The following is a 24,144-nucleotide window of genomic DNA, read 5'->3' on the forward strand; positions in this document are numbered from 1 at the left end:
AGAAGCATATAACTGCAGGCCAGATGATTGGTTAGAATGTGAAGAACAGCAGAGAATGACCAAAGGTTAATCAGGAGAAAGAAATTAGACTATGAGAGGAAGATGGCGAGAAATGTGAAAACTTAAAGCATGTGTTTCTACAGGTGTTTAAACAGGAAAATAGCAAGTTAAGTGAGTCCTCTAGAGAGTGAGAATGAACCATAGAATCCCTACAGTGCAGAAGGAGACCATTCAGCCCATTGAGTCTGCACCAGCTCTCCGAAAAAACATCTTACTCAGATCCACCCAATCGATTTATCCCTGTAACCCCATGCATTGACCATGGCTAATCCACCTAACCTACAGTATCAGGAGAATTAGCTGGGTAAATACATAAGGTTATGGGGATAGGGCCTGGGTGGGATTGTCAGTGAAGACTCAATGGGCCGAATGGTCTCCTCCTGCACTATAGGGATTCTATGATTCTACACATTTTTGGACACTAAGGGGCAATTTAGCATGGCCAATCCATCTAACCTGCACATCTTTGGACTGTGGGAGGAAACCGGAGCACCCGGAGGAAACCCACGCAGACACGAGGAGAACGTGCAAACTCCACACAGGCTGTCACCCAAGCCGGGAATCAAACTGGGTCTCTGGTGCTGTGAGGCAGCAGTGCTAACCACTGTGCCACCACGTCGCCCAATGGGTAGACAATAGTAGATAATAGGAAGATGGCCAACAAAATGAACACATATTTGGATTTTTTCTTCACTGGAGAGAATACATAAACATTCCAGAAATATCTGTAAATCTGGAGGTGGAAAGGGGAGAGGAACTTGGTGAAATTACAATCATTAGAGAAGTGGTTTGAGCAAACTGATGGAGCTAAGGCTGGCAAGTCTCCGGGTCCTGATAGACTTCATCCTAGGGTCTTGAACAAATGAGGTGGTAGATACATTGGTGTTAATTTTGCAAAATTCTCTAGATTCTGGAAAGTTTCCATCAAATTGGAAAGTGGCAAATATAACCCCTCTATTCAAGAAGGGAGGGAGGCCAAAAACAGGAAATTATAGGCCAGTTAGCTTGACATCTGCCGTGGGAAAATTGTTAGAATTGATTGTTAAGTCCAAAGATGCGCGGGTTAGGTTGATTGGCCATGCTAAAATTGCCCTTAGTGTCCTGAGATGCGTAGGTTAGAGGGATTAGTGGGTAAATATGAAGGGATGTGGGGGTAGGGCCTGGGTGGGATTGTGGTCGGTGCAGACTCGATGGGCCGAATGGCTTCTTTTTGTGCTGTAGGGTTTCTATGATTCTGTGAAGGAGGCTATAGCTGGACACTTATAAAATCCCAAGGTAATTGGGAAAAGTCAGCATGATTTTGTGAAAGGGAAATTATGTTTAACCAACTTAATGGCATTCTTTGAAGGAGTACCATATACTGTGGATAAAGGGGAACCTGTAGATGTGCTGTACTTCAATTTCCAGAAAGCAAAGCAAGAAGAACAAAGAAAAGTACAGCACAGGAACAGGCTCTTCGGCCCTCCAAGCTTGCGCCGATCATGATGCCTGTCTAAACTAAAACCGTATGCACTTACGGAGCCCATATCCTTCCATTCCCATCCTATTCATGTATTCGTCTAGTTGCCCCTTAAATGCCGCAATCGTACCCGCTCCCACCACCTCCCCGGGCAGCGCGTTCCAGACATTCATCACCTTCTGTGTAAAAAAAATTGCCTCGGCACATCTCCTCTAAACTTTTCCCCCACGCACCTTAAACCTATGTCTCCTAGTACCTGACTTTCCTACCCTAGAAAAGAGCATCTGACTATCCACTCCGTCCATGCCTCTCATAAGCATTTGATAAGCATCAAAGATTATTGTGAAAGATAAAAGCTCACGATGTAGGGGGTAACATTTGAGCCTAGATAGAAGACTGGCTGGCTGGCAGAAAACAGAGAGTATGTATAAATGGGTCTTTGTCTGTTTGCCAGGGCAGGAGGTCATGAGCAGAGTCTTGTAGAGGTCTGTGCTGGGGCCTCAACCTTTTACATCAATGGCTTAGATGAGGGAAGCAAAGGCATGGGAGATACATTTGCAGACAGTACAATGATAGATAGGAAAGTATGTTGTGAAGGGGACGTGAGTTTGCAGATGAATACAGATAGGTTGAGTGGGCAAAAATCTGGCAGATGGAGTATAATGTGGGAAAATGTGAAGTTGTTCACTTTAGCAGGAAGAATAAAAAAATCAGCATTACTTAAATGGAGAATAATTGCAGAATGCCGAGGTGCAGAGGGATCTAGGTGTTCCTGTGCTTGAATCACGAAAAGTTAGTATGCAGGTACAGCATGTAAATGAGAAGGCTAATAGAATGTTATTCCTTATTACAAAAGGAATTGAACACAAAAGTAAGGATGGTATGCTTCAGTTACACAGGGCATTGGTGAGACCGCATCTCAAATACTGTGTGCAGTTTTTGTCTTATTGAAGGTATGGTGGCACAGCGGTTAGCACTGCTACCTCACAGCGCCACAAACCCCCGGGTTCAATTCCAGCTTTGGGTCACTGTCTGTGGAGTTTGCACATTCTCCCCGTGTCTGCGTGGGTTTCCTCCGGGTGCTCCGGTTTCCTCCCACACTCCAAAGACGTGCAGGTTCGGTTGATTGGCTATGCTAAATTGTCCCTAATGTCAGGCGCATTAGCAGGGTAAATATGTGGGGTTACAGGAATAGGGCCTGTGTGGGATTGTGGTTGGTGCAGACTCGATGGCCTCCTTCTGCACTGTAGGGATTCCATGGGATTTTAAGGAAGTGTGTAAATGAGTTGGAGACGTTTCAGAGGGGGTTTGCTGGATCGATAGCTGGAACGAGCGGTTTATCTTATGGGGAAAGGTTGGGCAGACTGGGCTTGTTTCCACTGGAGTTTAGAAGGGTGAGGGGTGACTTGATTGAAGTAACTAAGATCCTGAATGGTCTGGACAAGGTGGGCATGGAAAGGATGTTTCTTCTTGTGGGAGAGTCCAGACCGAGCGGGCACAGTTTTAAAATTAGTGGTCGCCCTTTTAGGACAGAGATGGTGAGAATTTTTTTCTTTCAGAGGGTTGCATGACTTTGGAACTCTCTGGCCGGAATTTACTGGCACGTCCACTCGAGGTTCGTACGATCCCGCCCGAGACTAACGGAGAATGCCGTTCTCCGAGCCTTGCCCATCCCTGGAATCAGGGCAGGCGTGCCGGTAAAATTCCGGCCTCTGTCTCAGAAGACAATGGGGGGTCACTGAATATCTTTAAGGCAGGGGTAGAGAGATTCTTGTTTGGCGAGGGAATCAAAGATTATTGTGGGTAGATAGGAATGTGGAATTTGAAACACAAACGTACAAGGCATGATCTCATTGAACGGCACAGCAGGCGGGAGGGGCCGAATGGCCTACTTACGCTCCAATTTTGTGCGAAGCACTATTTTCAATCTTGTCAAATCCATCCATTGCCTCAGCCCTCCCCGTCTCTGCGACCTGCACCCCAGTCCGATAACCCTCTGAAATCTCTGCTCTCAGGTGACAAGCTGAGGAAGAGGGTCTGCAGTGACCCAGAGGGTCAAGGATCGGGGGGGGGGCGGCAGCCATAAGCCAGAGGGCTGGTAGCAAGAGGAAAGGTGAGGGAGTGGAAGAGGCGGGGAGCTGGAGGGGCAACGACAGGGAGGGTCAGCGAGAGGAATGCGTGGCACGTGGGAGATTCGGCAAGCATGATGGGCAGAAAACCGGAGCGAAGTATATTTATATCTTTAAATTGATTTCATTTCAAAAGTTGTTCCATCGACCGCTATAGTAATTCAGCAACGTTAAATATTTTCACTCGCAGGTTATCATGTTGAGAAATGTTCTACAGACTCTAAAGACAGCTTTCACATTGGTTTCAATGGGAAAACCTGATTTGTTTAAAGTTGTTTCACATAAAGTTGCACTTCACGGCAATGCAACTGCAATCTTAAGTGAGGACTTTGTGATTCAACGTCTTTGAACCAGTCGCTGACAAATGCTTGATGGTAACAGTGGTTTGCCTACCTGTCTCTCGCAGGTCATTGGCCTTTGTTCTGGTCAGTCGTGCTTTGGAGCTGTCTTTAGCATGTGGGTTGTCATTGTTGGTGAACAGCATGATGCGCTTGTGGCTCAGTTTCAGCGTGACGTCACTGAAGAGATTGGAGCAGACCCAGAGAGCATCACTCAACGAGTCATCGGTACTGTGGCCTATGTTCTTCTTGAAGGACTTGTTCCCCTTCTCCCCCTCATACTGGTCCAACTCCAGTACTCGCTTAGCACCTGAGCCCAGACAGAGAGAGTCAGATTAGAACATCAATCTATTAAACACACCAGGGGAGGCGATGGTCCAGTGGTATTATCGCTAGACTATTAACCCAGAAACTCAGCTAATGTTCTGGGGACCCGGGTTCGAATGGCGCCACGGCAGGCGGTGGAATTTGAATTCAATTTTAAAAAAATCTGGAATTAAGAATCCACTGATGACCATGAACCACGGTCGATTGTCAGAAAAACCCATCTGGTTCACTAATGTCCTTTCGGGAAGGAAATCTGCCGTCCTTACCTGGTCTGGCCTACATGTGACTCCAGAGCCACAGCAATGTGAACAAAGAACAAAGAACAGTACAGCACAGGAAACAGGCCCTTCGGCCCTCCAGGCCTGCGCCGCTCCTTGGTCCAACTAGACCAATCGTTTGTATCCCTCCATTCCCAGGCTGCTCATGTGACTATCCAGGTAAGTCTTAAACGATGTCAGCGTGCCTGCCTCCACCACCCTACTTGGCAGCGCATTCCAGTCCCCCACCACCCTCTGTGTAAAAAACGTCCCTCTGATATCTGAGTTATACTTCGCCCCTCTCACCTTGAGCCCGTGACCCCTCGTGATCGTCACCTCCGACCTGGGAAAAAGCTTCCCACTGTTCACCCTATCTATACTCTTCATAATCTTGTACACCTCTATTAGATCCCCCCTCATTCTCCGTCTTTCCAGGGAGAACAACCCCAGTTTACCCAATCTCTCCTCATAGCTAAGACCCTCCATACCAGGCAACATCCTGGTAAACCTTCTCTGCACTCTCTCTAACGCCTCCACGTCCTTCTGGTAGTGCGGTGACCAGAACTGGACGCAGTACTCCAAATGTGGCCTAACCGGCGTTCTATACAGCTGCATCATCAGACTCCAGCTTTTATACTCTATACCCCGTCCTATAAAGGCAATCATACCATATGCCTTCTTCACCACCTTCTCCACCTGTGTTGCCACCTTCAAGGATTTGTGGACTTGCACACCTAGGTCCCTCTGTGTTTCTATACTCCTGATGGCTCTGCCATTTATTGTATAACTCCTCCCGACATTATTTCTTCCAAAACGCATCACTTCGCATTTATCTGGATTAAACTCCATCTGCCACCTCTCCGCCCAATTTTCCAGCCTATCTATATCCTGCTGTATTGCCCGACAATGCTCTTCGCTATCCGCAAGTCCAGCCATCTTCATGTCATCCGCAAACTTGCTGATTACACCAGTTACACCTTCTTCCAAATCATTTGTATATATCACAAATAGCAGAGGTCCCAGTACAGAGCCCTGCGGAACACCACTGGTCACAGACCTCCAGCCGGAAAAAGACCCTTCGACCACTACCCTCTGTCTCCTATGGCCAAGCCAGTTCTCCACCCATCTAGCCACTTCTCCTTGTATCCCATGAGCCTTAACCTTCTTAACCAACCTGCCATGTGGGACTTTGTCAAATGCCTTACTGAAATCCATATAGACGACATCCACGGCCCTTCCTTCATCAACCGTTTTTGTCACTTCCTCAAAAAACTCCACCAAATTTGTAAGGCACGACCTCCCTCTTACAAAACCATGCTGTCTGTCACTAATGAGATTGTTCCGTTCTACATGCACATACATCCTGTCTCTAAGAATCCTCTCCAACAACTTCCCTACCACGGACGTCAAGCTCACCGGCCTATAATTTCCTGCTACCCTTCTTAAACAACGGGACCACATTCGCTATCCTCCAATCCTCAGGGACCTCACCCGTGTCCAAAGAAGCGACAAAGATTTCTGTCAGAGGCCCAGCAATTTCATCTCTCGTCTCCCTGAGCAGTCGAGGATAGATGCCATCAGGCCCTGGGGCTTTGTCAGTTTTAATGTTCCCTAAAAAACCTAACACTTCCTCTCTTGTAATGGAGATTTTCTCTAACGGGTCAACACCTCCCTCCGAGACACTCCCGGTTAACACGCCCCTCTCCTTCGTGAATACCAATGCAAAGTATACATTTAGGATCTCCCCTATTCCCTTGGGTTCTAAGCATAATTCCCCTCCTCTGTCCCTGAGAGGTCCGATTTTCTCCCTGACAACTCTTTTGTTCCGAACGTATGAATAGAATGCCTTAGGATTCTCCTTAATCCTGCCTGCCAAGAACATCTCATGACCTCTTTTTGCCCTTCTAACTCCCCGTTTGAGTTCTTTCCTACTCTCTCTGTATTCCTCCAGAGCTCCATCTGTCTTCTGTTGCCTGGACTTAACGTACGCCTCCCTTTTCATTTTAATCAGATCCTCAATTCCCCTGGTTATCCACGGCTCTCGAATCCTACCTTTCCTATCTTTCCTTTTTACAGGCACATGCCTATCCTGCAGCCTTATCAATAGTTCCTTAAAAGACTCCCACATGCCAGACGCGGACTTACCCTCGAACATCCTCTCCCAATCAACATCCACCAATTCCTGCCTAATCCGGCTATAGTCAGCCTTCCCCCAATTTAGTACCCTGTCCGTAGGACAGCACTCATCCTTGTCCATTACTATCCTAAAGTTAACAGAGTTGTGGTCACTATTTGCCACATGTTCCCCTACCGAAACTTTGACGACCTGACCGGGCTCATTTCCCAGAACTAGGTCCAGTATAGCCCCCTCTCTAGTCGGGCTATCTACATACTGTTCCAAAGAACCTTCCAGTACGCATTTTACAAATTCCTCCCCGTCCGGACCCCCAGCTCTAAGCACTTTCCAGTCTGTGCCAGGGAAATTAAAGTCCCCCACTACAACAACCCTATTTTTTCTGCACCTATCCAGAATCTCCTGACATATCCTTTCCTCCACTTCCCGTGGGCTGTTGGGTGGTCTGTAGTACCCCCCAGCATAGTGACTGCACCCTTCCTGTTTCTGAGTTCCACCCACAGCGACTCAGTACATGACCCCTCTAAGTTGTCTACCCTCTGCACCGCGGTAATATGCTCCTTAACTAATATCGCTACTCCCCCACCTTTTTTAGCCCCTCCTCTGTCTCGCCTAAAATACTTATACCCCGGAATATTCAGCTGCCAGTCCTGTCCTTCTTTTAACCAAGTTTCCGTCACCGCAACCACATCCAAATTCCGCATAAGCATTAAGGCCCTAAGTTCGTCTGTTTTACCCGTTACGCTCCTCGCATTGAAGCAGATGCACTCCAGACCTCCAGGCCCACTCAGGTCATCCTCCTCCAGAGTGCTCCTCTTCTTAGCTAGCCTTGCCCTGGCCCCCAGCTCAACCCCAGCCTCAGTATTTACTGACCTACTGTTTTGTTCCCCACCCCCCTGCCACACTAGTTTAAATCCTGCCGAAACACTCCAGCAAAACTCCCAGCCAGGATATTTGCTCCCTTCCAGTTAAGGTGTAACCCATCCTTTCTGTACAGTTGCCATCCTGACTTGAAGATTTCCCAGTCATCTATGAATTAAAAACCCTCCCTCTTGCACCAGTCCTTTAGCCACGCGTTCAACTGTAGAATCTCCCTGTTCCGAGCCTCACTTGCACTAGACACCGGGAGCAGTCCAGAGATTGCTACCCTGGAGGCCTTACTTTTTAGCCTAGCACCCAACTCCCTGAATTTCTCTCGTATGACCCCCCTGCTCTTCCTACCTACATCATTTTCACCAATGTGTATAATCACATCCGTTTGACTACCTTCCTTTTTAAATATGCTTCCTACCCTCTCGGAGACATCCAGTACCCCGGCACCAGGGAGGCAGACTACCATCCTGGATTCTCGTTCACTCCCACAGAACCGCCTGTGGTTGGCTCTCAACTGCCCTCCAAGGGCAACTAGGGATGGGCAATAAATGCTGGCCCAGCCAGCGACGCCCGTGTCCCACAAATGAATAAAAAACAGGGAATGGCCCATGTTCTTTTTACATCGATACAGGATGATGACCTATTAGGGACAGAGGCCTCAGAAACCTGCTCTTACACTTTCAAACTTAAGGATCCTGGGGCTAGAACTCTCCTCCTCCTCTTGGCTTTTTAATTTTTCTTTTATAGGATGTGGGTGTTGCTGGCTAGACCATCTCTTATTGCCCTCAAGAAAGTAGGTGGTGAGCCGCCATCTTGAACCGCTGCAGTCCCTGTGGTGTAGGTACACCCACAGTGCTGTTAGGGAGGGACTTCCAGGATTTTGACCCAGTGACAGTGAAGGAACAGCCGATATATTTCCAAGTCAGGATGGTGAGTGGCTTGGAGAGGAACTTGCAGGTGGCGGAGTTCCAAGATATGTGCTGCCTTTTTCCTTCTAGATGGTAGAAGTCATGGGTTTGGAAGGTGCTGTTCATAAGTTGATAAGATATAGGAGCAGAATTAGGCCATTTGGCCCATCGGGTCTGCTCCGCCATTCAATCATGGCTGATATGCTCCTCATCCCCATTTTCCTGCCTTCTCCCCATAACCTTTCAACCCATTCCCAATTAAAAAATCTGTCTAACTCCTCCTTAATTTTACTCACTGTTCCAGCATCTGCCGCACTTTGGGGCAGCGAATTCCAGAGTTTCACAAGCCTTTGGGAGAAGTAGTTTCTCCTCAACTCTGTTTTAAATTTGCTGCCCCTTATCTTAAGACTATGACCTCTCGTCCTAGAATGCCCCACCGGCAGAAGCATCCGCTCCACGTCTACTTTATCCTGTTGAAGGAGCCTTAGGTGAGTTGCTGCAGAGCATCTTACAGATGGTACACACGGCTGCCACTCGGTGGAGGAGAGTGAGAGTGTTGAAGGTGGTAGATGTGATGCCAATCAAGTGGACCACTTTGTCCTGGATGGTGTCGTGTTTCTTGCGTGAAGTTGGAGCCGGACTCATCCGGGCAAGTGGGGAGTATTCCATTACACTCCTGACTTGTACCCTGTAGATGGTGGACAGATATTGGGGGAGTCAGAAGGTGAGTTACTCCCCGCAGAGTTCCCAGCATCTGACCTGCATTTGTAACCACAATATTTCTATTCCACCAGGACCTCAAAACAATGCATCCAAAACTTGTGCGTTTTGAACCTCAGTCTGAGCCGTTCTGCAAAATGGTGCCAGCCAGAGTTCCCCACACCTCCAGTGGAAGTGGGCTCGAGGAGACACATGTTCTGCTCCACGGAAACAGAATCTCATCTGGACTTGAGCTGTCCGCTTAGCGGCTCTGGACCGGCTGAGATTGCGGTAATTAGCAATTAGGTCCAAGAATGGGCGTTAAATCTGGAGTTTCAAATAGACTATTCTTATTTGCAGAATATTCATTCCGTTCCTGTGGTCCAGACAAGTCCTGGAGAATTGTGAGTTGTAAACATGTGAAATTTATTTTCAAGTTTTGTGGCTGAGGCAGAAAGGATGTTAACCCAACTGGACAGAGGGACAAAGGAAGTGGGATCAAGGAAATATAGAATTTTACATACATGATGGCACGGGTGGCACAGTGGATAGCACTGCCGTCTCACTGCGCCAGGGGCCCGGGTTCGATTCCCGACTTCGGTCACTGTCTGTGTGGAGTCTGCATGATCTCCCCGTGGGTTTCTTCTGGGTGCTCTGGTTTCCCCCCACAGTCTGAAAGACGTAGTTAGATGGAATGGCCATGCTAAATTAACCCTTAGTGTCAGGGGATTAGCAGGGTAAAGACATGGGGTTGCAGGGATAGGGCCTGGGATTGTTGTCAGTGTTGACTCGAATGGCCTCTTTCTGCACTGTAGGATTCGATGATGAGGAGGCCATTCAGTCCATCATGCCTGTTGCCTGCTCTTCATATCAGTGATCCAATGAGAAGACGGTGGGTAAATGTGAAAAGTGCAACCGAAAGGCACCAAATGTATTGATATAGCGCCTTTCCCAATCCCAGATGTCCCAAAATGCTTTACAGTCAATACTTCTGAAGTGTATTCCCAGTATTCCGGCCAATAGTTACTTCTCAATCAACATCACTGAATCAGATTGCCTGGTTATTGTCACTTTACTGCTCCCAGCTGCGTACCTACACCACAATTTGCACAGAGCAGAGTCCCAAGGGAGGGACATACCCCACACCGAGTTTAAACAGACTTGCTCCAGATCTGGGGGATAAACTTGCCTGGTGTGTCCAAGTCGTGGAGGACATAAACATGCTTGAAGTCAACAGAGTTCTTGTGCTTCTGAGTCCCGAAGAACACGACAGCCAGAAGGTCACGGTCGCTGCTAATAATCTTACTGGTGTAAACCCTGTGGACACACTGCAAGTAGAGAGAGTCTAATCAGTCAGCAGCACTATCAACCGACCTTTGCGGAAGGATGTATTGGCCTTGGAGGGAGTACAGAGAAGGTTGACCAGGTTGATACCGGAGATGAGGGGGTGAGTTTATGAGGAGAGATTGGGTAGATTGGGCCTGTACTCGTTGGAGTTTAGAAGGCTGAGGGGAGATCTAATAGAGACATATAAGATAATGAAGGGGCTCGACAGGGTAGAGGCAGAGAGATTCTTTCCACTTAGAAAGGAAACAAGAACACAGCCTCAAAATAAGGGGGAGTCAGTTTAGGACAGAGTTGAGGAGGAACTTCTTCTCTCAGAGGGTAGGGAATCTCTGCCCATTGAAGCAGTGGAGGCTACCTTGTTAAATATGTTTAAAGTCACAGGTAGATAGATTTCTGATCAATAAGGGAATTAAGGGTTATGGGGAGCGGGCGGGTAAGTGGAACTAAACCATGATCAGATCGGCCATGATCTTATTGAATGGCGGGGCAGGCTCGAGGGGCTAGATGGCCTACTCCTGCTCCTATTTCTTATGTTCTTAAAACACTCAGCACACGCAGACACGGGGAGAACTCCACACAGACAGTGACCCAAGCCGGGAATCGAACCTGGGTCCCTGGCGCTGTGAAGCAGCAGTGCTAACCACTGTGCCACCGTGCCAACCACTGTGCCACCGTGCCAACCACTGTGCCACCGTGCCGTCCCTTTTGTACGGTAGATTTTCTTCGCAGTATTTTTGAAAAACATCAGGACAAATTTCAAAAACCTTTTTTGAGGTAAAAATGTGCCTTGAATGTTTTCAAGAAGAGGGACTGTGTGTGTGTGTCTCTCAGAGATGTGAGGGAGAGACAGACATCTGGTTTTATAGGACCATTAGAGTATCAGGCATAGGAACAGAAGGAGGCCATTCAGCCCATCGAGTCTGTTCCACCATTCAATGAGATCATGACTGATCTGATGTGATAATCCTCAACTCCACTTTCCCGCCTTATCCCCAAGACCCTCGATTCCCTGACTGATTAAAAATCTGTCTACCTCAGCCCTGAACATACTTAACGACTGTCACCTACAGCACTGTCACTGGTCTCCTCTTACCTGAATAGTCATGTCGAATGCTGAAGTGGCCTCACCATTCATTTCAAACATGGCCTCCGAGGCATCAATGAGGAAGACTAAGCTGTCCCTGCCTGCGTATCGAACGTCCTCTGAAACATAAATCAACACGTCACAACCTTAACTGATAGAAAAGAGCGGCCAGTGACAAAACTGAGTAATCGCAGCTTGTGCTCATTCTCCAACCACTACACGCTTCTTTGTATTAGGAGGGATTTATGGTGTTTGTAACATCTGGACATCTCTGTGAGTGGATGTAATACATTCTCTTTTGTAAAAAAAAATCGATAGCTGTGGCTCAACGACCTTCTAAACGACCTGCTAGAACTGCAGTGACATCACTCAGAGAAGGCCCCGGAAAGACTGCAGGGGTGGAGGGTGGGGGGGTGTCACTCTGGTTTGATTTGATTTATTGTCACATGGATTAGTATACAGTGAAAAGTATTGTTTCTTGCGCACATACCATTTATAGAGAAGGAAATGAGAGAGTGCAGAATGTAGTGTTACAATCATAGCTAGGGTGTAGAGAAAGATCAACTTAATGCGAGGTAGGTCCATTCAAAAGTCTGATGGTAGCAGGGGTGCACGGTGGCACAGTGGTTAGCACTACTGCTTCACAGCGCCAGGGACCCGGGTTCAATTCCAGCCTCCGGTCACTGTCTGTGTGGAGTTTGCCCGTTCTCCCCGTGGGTTTCCTCCGGGTGCTCCGGTTTCTTCCCACACTCCAATGATGTGCAGGTTAGGTTGATTGGCTATGCTAAATTGTCCCTTAGTGTCAGGGGGATTAGCAAGGTAAATATGTGGGGTTATGGGGATAGGGCCTGGGTGGGATAGTTGGCGGTGCAGACTCGATGGGCCAAATGGCCTCCTCCTGCACTGTAGGATTCTATGATTCTAAGAAACTGTTTTTGAGTCGGTTGGTACATGATCTCAGACTTTTGCATCTTTTTCCCGACGGAAGAACAAAGAACAAAGAACAAAGAACAGTACAGCACAGGAAACAGGCCCTTCGGCCCTCCAAGCCTGTGCCGCTCCTTGGTCCAACTAGACCAATCGTTTGTATCCCTCCATTCCCAGGTTGCTCATGTGACTATCCAGGTAAGTCTTAAACGATGTCAGCGTGCCTGCCTCCACCACCCTACTTGGCAGCACATTCCAGGCCCCCACCACCCTCTGTGTAAAAAACGTCCCTCTGATGTCTGAGTTATACCTCGCCCCTCTCAGCTTGAGCCCGTGACCCCTCGTGATCGTCACCTCCGACCTGGGAAAAAGCTTCCCACTGTTCACCCTATCTATACCCTTCATAATCTTGTATACCTCTATTAGATCTCCCCTCATTCTCCGTCTTTCCAAGGAGAACAACCCCAGTCTACCCAATCTCTCCTCATAGCTAAGACCCTCCATACCAGGCAACATCCTGGTAGGTGGAAGAGAGAATGTCCAGGGTGTGTGGGGTCCTTGATTGTGCTGGCTGCTTTGCCAAGGCAGCAGGAAGTGTAGACAGAGTCAATGGATGGGAGGCTGGTTTGTGTGATGGATTGGGCTACCTTCACGACCTTTTGTAGTTCCTTGCAGTCTTGGGCAGAGCAGGAGCCACACCAAGCTGTGATACAACCAGAAAGAATGCTTTCTATCTTGCATCTGTAAAAGTTGGTGAGAGTCGTGGCGGACATACGACTCTCACCAACTTCTACAGATGCATCATCGAAAGCATTCTTCCAGTTGTATTTCCTTAGTCTCCTCAGAAAATAGAGGCGTTGGTGGGTTTCTTAATGATAGCGTTTTACTCATCTCATAAAATCAAATAACTGGGGATGCTGGAAATCTGAAATAAAAATGGAAAATGCTGGAAAAATTCAGCAGGTCTGGCAGTGTCTGTGGAGAGAGAAAGGATTCAGATCTTTCTGAAGTTGTGGCTGAGTCACATGGGAGGAATACCTTCACGGTGCCACCTGTCATGAAGCTGGAAATGTGTTTGCAAAAATTGAATTAAGAAAGACTTGGAAGTACTGTGAACTGTCAGGGAGATAGTGTTCAACTTGAAGAGGACAAAGACGGGGCTGATGGAATGGACAAGTATCAGATTAAATGTAATGCTGAGAAACGCGAAATGATTCGGCACGATAGCACAGTGGTTAGCACTGCTGCTTCACAGCTCCAGGGACCTGGGTTCGATTCCCGGCTTGGGTCACGGTCTGTGTGGAGTTTGCACATTCTCCTCGTGTCTGCGTGGGTTTCCTCCGGGTGCTCCGGTTTCCTCCCACAGTCCAAAGATGTGCGGGTTAGGTTGATTGGCCATGCTAAAAATTGCCCTTAGTGTCCTGAGATGCGTAGGTTAGAGGGATTAGTGGGTAAATATGTAGGGATATGGGGGTAGGGCCTGGGTGGGATTGTGGTCGGTGCAGACTCGATGGGCCGAATAGCCTCTTTCTGATTCATTTTGGTAGGAAGAATGCATAGGACACAATATAAAATAAAACAAACAATTCTAAAGTGGGTGCTGGAGCAGAGAGACCTGGGTGTATATGTGCATAAATCACTGAAGGTGGCAGGACAAGTTGAGAAAGTGGATAAAAAGGCACATGGGATCTTGGACTTTATAAATAACAGCACAGAGTACAACAGCAAGGGAGTGAAAATGAATTTTTACAAAACACTGGTCCAGCATCAACTGGAGTATTGCGTCCAATTCTGGAGATTGCAATTTAGGAAAGATATGACGGTTTCAGAAAAGGTCCAGGTGGTTCCAGGGATGAGGGACTTCAGTTATGTGGATAGATTGGAGAAGTTGGAACTGTTTTCCTTGGAAAAGTTCAAAATCACGAGGAATCTGGACAGAGTCAAGAGGGAGAAACTGTTCCCATTGGTGGAAGGATCAAGAACCAGAGGACCAATGCACCTAACCAGCACATCTTTCCGGAGGAAACTGGAGCAGCTGGAGGAAACCCACACAGACACGGGGAGAATGTGCAGACTCCGCATAGTCACCCAAGCCGAGAGTCAAACACGGATCCCTGGTGCTGTGAGGGAGTAGTGCTAACTACTGTGCCACCCTATATAACATCTGGGGGAAGCACTGGTGAGTACTGTTCTGTCACTCATTGAGGCTATGGTTTCAGGTCAGGGTTAGAATTATCAAAACGTGCGCAGTGTGTTGTACTTAAACATAATAAACAGGAACAGGAATGCTCCACCATTCATTAAGATCACGGCTGATTTGATTGTGGCCTTAACTCCACTTCCCTGCCTGTTTCCCTCTCCTATCAAAAACCCGTCTCATCAGCCTCGAATGTTCTTATTATCGAGAGGTGTACAGCATGTTAGAATCGTAGAATCCTACAGTGCAGAAGGAGGCCATTTGGCCCATCAGGTCAAGGGTCGGGTTCTGAAGACTGTGGAGGAACAGAGAGATCTTGGGGTCCATATCCACAGATCTCTGAAGGTTGCCTCTCAAGTGGATAGAGCTGTGAAGAAGGCCTACAGTGTGTTAGCTTTTATTAACAGGGGTTTAAGAGCCGTGGGGTTATGCTGCAACTGTACAGGACCTTGGTGAGACCACATTTGGAATATTGTGTGCAGTTCTGGTCACCTCACTATAAGAAGGATGTGGAAGCGCTGGAAAGTGTGCAAAGGAGATTTACCAGGAAGCTGCCTGGTTTGGAGGGTAGGTCTTATGAGGAAAGGTTGAGGGAGCTAGGGCTGTTCTCTCTGGAGTGGAGGAGGTTGAGGGGAGACTTAATAGAGGTTTATAAGATGAAGGGGATAGATAGAGTGAACGTTCAAAGACTATTTCCTCGGGTGGATGGAGCTATTACAAGGGGGCATAAATATAGGGTTCATGGTGGGAGATATAGGAAGGATGTCCGAGGTAGGTTCTTTACTCAGAGAGTGGTTGGGGTGTGGAATGGCCTGCAGTGAGAGTGGAGTCAGACACTTTAGGAACATTTAAGCGGTTATTGGATAGACACATGGAGCACACCAGGATGATAGGGAGTGGGATAGCTTGATCTTGGTTTCAGATAAAGCTCGGCACAACATCGTGGGCCGAAGGGCCTGTTCTGTGCTGTACTGTTCTATGTTAGAACATAAGAAATAGGAGCAGGAGTAGGCCATCTAGCCCCTCGAGCCTGCCCCGCCATTCAATAAGATCATGGCTGATCTGACGTGGATCAGTACCACTTACCCGCCTGATCCCCATAACCCTTAATTCCCTTACCGATCAGGAACCCATCCATCCGCGCTTTAAACATATTCAGCGAGGTAGCCTCCACCACCTCAGTGGGCAGAGAATTCCTTGTTCTATCAAGTCTGCTCTGACCACAATCCCACCAGGCCCTATCCCCATGCAATTACCTTAGCTAGCCCCCCTGACACTGAGGTGCAATTGAGCATGGACAATACATCTAACTCGCACATCTTTGGACTGTGGGAGGAAACCAGAGGACCCAGAGGAAACCCACACAGACACGGGGGGAATGTGCAAACTCTACACAGACAGTGACCAAAGCCGGGAATTGAACCCGGGTCCCTGGCGCTGTGAGGCAGCAGTGCTAACCACTGTGCCACCGTGCCGTTGTAAACCTAGGGTTCACATTTGACCTACCTTCGTTTTCCTCTGCCTCCTCTGGATCCTCCTCATCTTCATTCCGAAAGTGTGACTGCCAATCCGCCATATCGGCTGTGGAGGAAGTGCCAACTCCCCTGTCAGGTAGAAGTACAAGGGACAACATTAACCAAAGGAGACATTCCTGGATCATGGGATTAGCCCAGAGAAGTGACAGAGACAAGGTGGCAGAATAATTCAGTCACTTTGGACTGAAACAGATTTAAAAACAAAACAGTGCCTTGATTGGTTTCACTTCTTCAAGGGCATACAGCTCTCTCAATCGGAGCTAGTGTAGACCATTCGGCCCCTCAAGCCTGTCCTGCCATTCAATAAGATCATGACTAATCATCTACCTCAACTCCACCTCCCTGCATTATCCCCATCTCCTTTGGCACCCAAAGTTCTATTGATTTCTGCCTGGACTATGCTCATCGAGTGAGCATCCACAGTCCACAGTGGGGTGGAGCGTTCCAAAGGGAGATGTACAGCTCCCAGCCTCATCCAGTGCTGGCCTCACTGTGGCTGATTAATTTTCTCCAGGCAAAGGGTATTAACAGATTCAAGGTAGGTGACCCAGATCAGTCATGAATTAGCTGAATGATGGAACAGACTCGAGGGACCGAATGGCTCCTCCTCGGTGGAAAGTGAGACTTGGTGTTGGGAAATGTGCCCAATATAAGTCTCTTTTAAATTACACATCTGGATTTTAAATGTTTGGAATGATATACAACAGAGAAGAGCAATGGGAGAAGAAATATAAGTTAGTATTAAAGCAGCAGTTATTGAAATGTGTTCCCCTGGAGGGAGCTGTCCCTTTAAGAGGAGAATATGGCGCTTTAAGAGTGCAGTAAGAAGTCTCACAACACCAGGTTAAAGTCCAACAGGTTTATTTGGTAGCAAAAGCCACTAGCTTTCGGAGCGCTGCTCCTTCATCAGGTGAGTGGGAGTTCTGTTCACAAACAGGGCATATAAAGGCACAAACTCAATTTACAAAATAATGGTTGGAATGCGAGTCTTTACAGGTAATCAAGTCTCAAAGATACAGACAATGTGAGTGGAGAGAGGGTTAAGCACAGGTTAAAGAGATGTGTATTGTCTCCAGACAGGACAGTTAGTGAGATTTTGCAAGCCCAGGCAAGTCGTGGATTACAGATAGTGTGACATGAACCCAAGATCCCGGTTGAGGCCGTCCTCATGTGTGCGGAACTTGGCTATCAGTCTCTGCTCAGAGACTCTGCGCTGTCGCATGTCGTGAAGGCTGCCTTGGAGAACGCTTACCCGGAAATCAGAGGCCGAATGCCCGTGACTGCTGAAGTGTTCCCCAACAGGAAGAGAACACTCTTGCCTGATGATTGTTGAGCGGTGTTCATTCATCCGTTGTCGTAGCGTCTGCATGGTCTCCCCAGTGTACCATGCCTCGGGACATCCTTTCCTGCAGTGTATCAGGAAGACAACGTTGGCTGAGTTGCAAGAGTATGTACCGTGTACCTGGTGGATGGTGCTCTCACGTGAGATGATGGCATTCATGTCGATGATCCGGCACGTCTTGCAGAGGTTGCTGTGGCAGGGTTGTGTGGTGTCGTGGTCACTGTTCTCCTGAAGGCTGGGTAGTTTGCTGCGGACAATGGTCTGTTTGTGGTTGTGCGGTTGTTTGAAGGCAAGAAGTAGGGGTGTGGGGATGGCCTTGGTGAGATGTTTGTCTTCATCAATGACATGTTGAAGGCTCTGAAGAAGATGTCATAGCTTCTCCGCTCCGGGGAAGTACTGGACGATGAAGGGTACTTTGTCTGCCGTGTCCCGTGTTTGTCTTCTGAGGAGGTTGGTGCGATTTTTCACTGTGGCGCGTTGGAACTATCGATCGATGAGTCAAGCGCCATATCCTGTTCTTATGAGGGCATCTTTCAGCGTCTGGAGGTGTCTGTTGCGATCCTCCTCATCTGAGCAGATCCTGTGTATACGGAGGGCTTGTCCATAGGGGATGGCTTCGTTAACGTGTTTAGGGTGGAAGCTGGAGAAGTGGAGCATCGTGAGGTTATCTGTGGCCTTGCGGTACAGTGAAGTGCTGAGGTGACCGTCCTTGATGGAGATGCGTATGTCCAAGAATGCAACCGATTCTGGAGAGTAGTCTATGGTGAGTTTGATGGTGGGATGGAACTTGTTGATGTCATCATATAGTTGTTTCAGTGATTGTTCACCATGAGTCTAAAGGAAGAAAATGTCATCGATGTATCTAGTGTAAAGCATCAGTTGAAGGTCCTGTGCAGTGAAGAGGTCCACTTCACCAGGCAAGAGTGTTCTCTTCCTGTTGGGGAACACTTCAGCGGTCACGGGCATTCAGCCTCTGATCTTCGGGTAAGCGCTCTCCAAGATGGCCTTCACGACAACGCAGAGTCGCTGAGCAGAGAGTGATAGCCACGTTCCACACACATGAGGACGACCTCAACCGGGATCCTGGGTTCATGTCACACTACCTGTAACCCCCATGACTTGCAAAATCTCACTAACTGTCCTGTCTGGAGACAATACACATCTCTTTAACCTGTGCTTAACGCTCTCTCCACTCACAATGTCTGTACCTTTAAGATTACCTGTAAAGACTCACATTCCAACCATTATTCTGTAAATTGAGCTTGAGTCTTTATATGCCCTGTTTGTGAGGAGATCTCCCACTCACCTGACGAAGGAGCAGCGCTCCGAAAGCTAGTGGCGTTTGCTACCAAATAAACCTGTTGGACTTTAAACTGGTGTTGTTAGACTCCTTACTGTGTTTACCCCAGTCCAACGCCGACATCTCCACATCATCAATAACCAGGGCATAGATTTAAGTTAAGGGGCAGGTTGTTTAAAAGAGATGTGAGGAAAAGCTTTTTCACCCAGAGGCTGGTGGGAATTTAGAGCTGACTGCCTGAAAGGGTGGTAAAGGCAGGAACCCTCAGAAGAAGCATTTAGATGAGCACACGAAACACCATAGAATGCAAGGCTACAAATCAAGTGCTGGAAAATAGGATTAGAATAGATAAGTGTTTGATGGCCAGCGTGGAAACAATGAGCCAAAGGGCCTATTTCTGTGCAGTAAAACTCTATGTCTCTATGACTGTATGTATGTAAAGTGATCACTGAGTGTGTGGGTGAGGGCACTCAAGGTGGTGCAGGGTGGTGAGAGGGGTGAGGGGGGGGGGCTGATTTACAATGGTCTTCAGAACTGGGCTAATGTCTCTGTGAATGCCACCTTAGCATCCACTACCTCCATTTCTGTCTCAGGCAGATGGATATCCCGCGGAGGGGCACTACAGGGATGGAGAGAAAATACTCAACTCCCAATTCTCGCCTGCACGATGAATTTCCGGCCCAATGTTCCAGATCAGGAGCCTTCCATAAATTCATTTAAAACAGGGAAGCTGGATAAACCACCTGAGAGAGAAAGGGTACGTTGAGAAGCGGAGAGGAAGCAGAGTGGGCAGTAACTTGTGTGGAACTTACAAACTAGCACAACCTCGTTTGGCTGAATGGCTGTAGACTTCATGTTACAGTTCACTCAGAGAGTCCGAGTTGCCTTGGTAACCTGAACTTTTCCATGCGTGTTGTCGTCTGGAGCTATGGTCAGTGACGGTTGAGGCTCCAACATTCTTTCCATCACATGTCTGACCAGGAATCTCTCCCACTCTCACCACCTGACATTGGCGTGCGTTTGGAAGGATTTTGCAGGCTGATTCTCAACCTGTTTGGCCGCATTATGAACTCACCTTCCTTGGACATCAAGTCCTGGGGTGGGACTCGAACCCGGAGCTTCTGGATCAGAGGCAGGGACACCAACCCACTGTGCCACAGGATCTCGTACATTTGATGTAATTCTATATATAGAACAAGAAGTTGTTGATGATGAACTGTTTTTAAGCACATACAGAACCAGGGAGGAAGGTGGAAGGAACAAATAGAAGTTGTATTGGAAAGAAGAGATTTTTTGGATATTCCTTAATGGCAGAAATCCGGAGAGTGAGCAGGGACAGAGACACTTGTGGGTTCATGTGCATCTTTCAAGGTGGCTGGACAGATTGAGAGCGGTTCGCAAAGCATCTTGGGCTTCATTATTCGAGGCACTGAGGACAAAAGTAGGGAAGTTATGCTGAACCTGTATAAAGCTTGGGTTAAGCACCAATTAGAAGACTGCACTGAGTTCTGGTCGCTTTAGGAAGGGTGTGAGGGTCCTTGTGACAGTGAAGAGGGAGATTTATCAGAATGGTGCCAGGGATGGGGAGGATTTTAGCTACAGGGTTAGGTTGGAGAAGTTGGGGTTGTTCTCGTTGGAGTGAAGGAGATTGAGAGGAGATTTGCCAAGGGTGTACAAGGTTTAGATCAAGTGGACAAAGAAAAGCTATTGCCGTTAGCTGAGGGTACAAGGACTGAAGGAGACAGAGATGAGGTTTCGGGCAAGGTGTGCAGGGAGTAAAATGAGGAACGGGGTGAAATCAGATATAATGAAAGATTTCAAAAGGAAATTGGATGGGCACTTGGGGGAAGATAAACTTGTGGGGAGACGGGGATAGAGCGGGGGAGTGGGACTGACTGGATTGTTCGACAGAGAGCTGGCACTAACTCAATGGTCCCTTTCTGTGTCGTGACGATTCTGATTCGCTCAGTTACACACATCTACCCTCAGGAACCTCTGGCTCAGGGAGCAGTAAATAAAATCAGCCAGCAGTCTCTAACTAACAGCGAGAGTGTGTGTTGGGTATACACAGGGCCAGACTGCGATACCTCTCACAGTCAAATTGCCTGGCAATACATGCTGGGCCCGATTCTACCATCGCGTTGCGCCCGTTTTCGCCCGTTGCGAAAACTTGGTAAAGTCAGGCGTGAGGCAAGTAGCGCAAACCACGCCTGCCTTTGTGCCGGTTCCCCCTTTACCAAGGCCCGAAAATGGCCACGATTAGGACCGCCAGGGGAGGCATTATCCGGCCCAGGAGGGGTGTGGTGGGGAGGGGCATTCTATCACGTTTTTTTTACTGCGCATGCGCAGTTGGAAGCACTGATCGGAGTTGCAGGGTTTCAGGCGCATTGAGCCCCACCCACAGACTTCTACAGCGCAATTCGGAATCACTGATATTTTTGCAGGCAGAGTGTGTATGGAGGCGCCTGAGAATGGGTCTAAAAGTCAGATCTGAAACACTCCCAGTTTCAAGTCCCCCCCCGTCCAGCACTGAGAATCAAAATGGTAAAATAGGGCCCGCTGTCTGACCTCACTCATAAAAACCACACTTTCAGCAAGGAACCAATTGTTGCCAACACTTGTGACCGGAGCACAGGTCAGCACCTCTAAGAGGAGAGAAAGAGCATCGGTCTGTTGTCCTAAAATCTGTTTAATGTTTATTTATTAGTGTCACAAGCGTGCTTACATTAACACTGCAATGAAGTTACTGTGAAAATCCCCGAGTCACCACACTCTGGCACCCGTTCGGGTACACTGAGGGAGAATTTAGCACGGCCAATGCACCGAAGCAGCACGTCTTTCAGATGTGGGAGAAAACCAGAGCACCCGGAGGAAACCCACGCAGACACGGGGAGAACATGCAGACTCCACACAGACAGTCACCCAAGCCGAGAATCGAACTCGGGTCCCTGGCACTGTGAGGCAGCAGTGCTAACCACTGTGCTGCCGTGCCGCCTGATTGAATATCTCAGTGGGGAAGAATGGTGGGTCATCAATATCTTTAGAACATCTTCACCTCGCTTCTCCCTGACCCAAGACAGGGTTGGAATAACACTGTAAGGTGTATCTTTACACAACACCTTTCATAACATCAGGACACCCACCATCAGCAACGTACCTTTGAAGTGTAGCCACTATTATAATGTAGGGAAGACAGTCACTCATTTGGGCATGGCAAGATCCCACAAAACAGCCAGCAGATGACCAGGTTTTAGCGATGTTGGTTCAGGGCTTGGCTGGAAGTCCCCCGGATGACTCTTCCAAAGAGAATGCCACCTGAGAGGGCAGATACATGGCCTCCCTTTACTGTCTCGTCCAAGATGCAGCAGCTCCAATCTCGCCTTTTGCACCCAAGCCTCTGGAGTGGGACTGAAACCACAGCCGACCGAAATGGAGTTAAGAGTGTGAGCCCCCTGAAGCACCCCCAAATCGAGTGAGTGAGATTGCCCCTCCATTCCCCCCAGTCAGTACTCTGGGTATTTGAAACGGGGAAAGTTTCCCATTTCCCCAGCACCAATAATTGCAAGCTTACTGAGTGTTAATCACCACAGTTAGCAACTGCACTCAAAACTATCTGGAGCAGAATGAACAAATGGAAACAGGATTTAACGCAACAAAATGCACATTCTTAATTACACTGCAAAGGATTCCAGGAAATGGTACATGTGTTTATTGAGAATGAAAGACAAGCTGCACTGAAGCTGCCATTCAAATAAGATTAACACACTCCCAACCTCAGCGTACCGAAGGGCGGCATGGTGGCACAGTGGTTAGCACTGCTGCCTCATAGTTCCAGAGACCCGGGTTCAATTCTGGCCTTGGGACACTGTCTGTGTGGAGTTTGCACGTTCTCCCCATGTCGGCATGGGTTTCCTCCGGATGCTCCGGTTTCCTCCCACACTCCAAAGAAGTGCAAGTAAGGTGGATTAAGCATGCTAAATTGACCCTTAGTGTCAGGGGGATTAGCTAGGGTAAATGCATGGGGTTACGGGGATAGGGCTTGGGTGGGATTGTTGTCAGTGAAGACTCGATGGGATGAGTGGCCGCCTTCTGCACTGTAGGGATTCTATGATTCAAAGTGGGTTAGAGAGAGATTATATCAGAAATGGAGAGTTAAGTGAGCAAATATGTTAACAGTTAAAAGGTCCTCTTTCTTTCTTCAGTTCCGCTGAAGCATTTTACTGTCAGGATTGTATCTCCCCCCAGCTCCTGGCCTTGCAATTCCATCCTCAAACTAGCCTTGTCCGCCTCTGCCATCTCCTGGTATTCAGTTGCATTGCCGCCCGCAGTCTCACTCTCGGCTCAACATAACTCCTGATTACTGAGGACCTCAGGCCGTCCCTACCAACCTCACAGCCAGGGAAGGCATGCTCACTGTTCTGAAACAGGGAGGAACGTGTCATGTGCACAGCAAGCTCCCATAAATGGCAATGAGATAAACGAACCAACAATCTGTGACGCTGGTGGCGGGATAAGCGATGATCCATACCATCACTAATAGGATCTTTAAAATTATGAAAAGTTTTTGATAGTGGGAGAATGTTTACTCTTGTTTATTTATTTAAGGAAGGATGTAAATGCATTGGAAACAGTTCGGAGAATGTTTACTGGACTAATACCAGGAATGGGTGGGTGGTGTTTTGAGCAAGGTTTGGAGAGGTGAACCTTGTATCCGCTGGAGTTTCGAAGAATAAGAGGCGACTTGATTGAAACAGATAAGATCCTGAGGGGGTGTTGACAGGGTGGATGTGGAGAGGATGTTTCCTCTTGTGGGAGAACGTAGAACTAGAGACTCACTGTTAAAAAGTAAGTGGTCACCCGTTTAAAATGGAGAAAAGGTGAAACATTTTCTCTCTGGGGGTTCAGTGTCTTTGGAAGTCTCTCTTGAAATGGTGGTGGAAGCAGAGTTTTTGAATTAATGCTATTTTAAACCCCTAAGCTAATCCCAATTGCCCACGTTTATTAATGACAAATAACAGTGGACCCAACACCGATCCCTGAGGCACACCGCTGGTCACAGGTCTCCAGTTTGAAAAACAACCCTCGACAACCACCCTCTCGCTTCTGTCATCAAGCCAATTTTGTATCCATTTAGCTACCTCACCCTGGATCCCGTGAGATTTAACCTTATGCAACAACCTACCGTGCGATACCTTGTCAAAGGCCTTGCTAAAGTCCATGTAGACTAC

General features: G+C 48.0%; 1 protein-coding gene across 2 annotated transcripts in view; it reads right to left on the bottom strand.

Annotated features, from left to right (window-relative positions):
- LOC144486458 (X-ray repair cross-complementing protein 5-like) overlaps positions 1–16,371 on the bottom strand; it is a 39,455-nt gene extending 23,084 nt beyond the window's left edge. Inside the window, exons 1-4 of one of the 2 annotated variants that reach the window (XM_078204489.1) lie at positions 16,246–16,371; positions 11,625–11,734; positions 10,374–10,512; positions 4,042–4,296 (exon numbers count right to left, since the gene is read on the bottom strand). In XM_078204489.1, the coding sequence (XP_078060615.1) occupies positions 4,042–4,296; positions 10,374–10,512; positions 11,625–11,734; positions 16,246–16,315 (574 nt within the window). In that variant the 5' untranslated portion in view covers positions 16,316–16,371. Of the gene's footprint in view, positions 1–4,041; positions 4,297–10,373; positions 10,513–11,624; positions 11,735–16,234 lie in introns of both variants that reach the window. The other variant, XM_078204490.1, reaches the window with a different exon arrangement.
- Between the last annotated feature and the right edge of the window lie 7,773 nt (positions 16,372–24,144).

This window comes from Mustelus asterias, unplaced genomic scaffold, assembly GCF_964213995.1.
Source record: "Mustelus asterias unplaced genomic scaffold, sMusAst1.hap1.1 HAP1_SCAFFOLD_346, whole genome shotgun sequence".
In the NCBI taxonomy this organism is placed as follows: domain Eukaryota; kingdom Metazoa; phylum Chordata; class Chondrichthyes; order Carcharhiniformes; family Triakidae; genus Mustelus; species Mustelus asterias.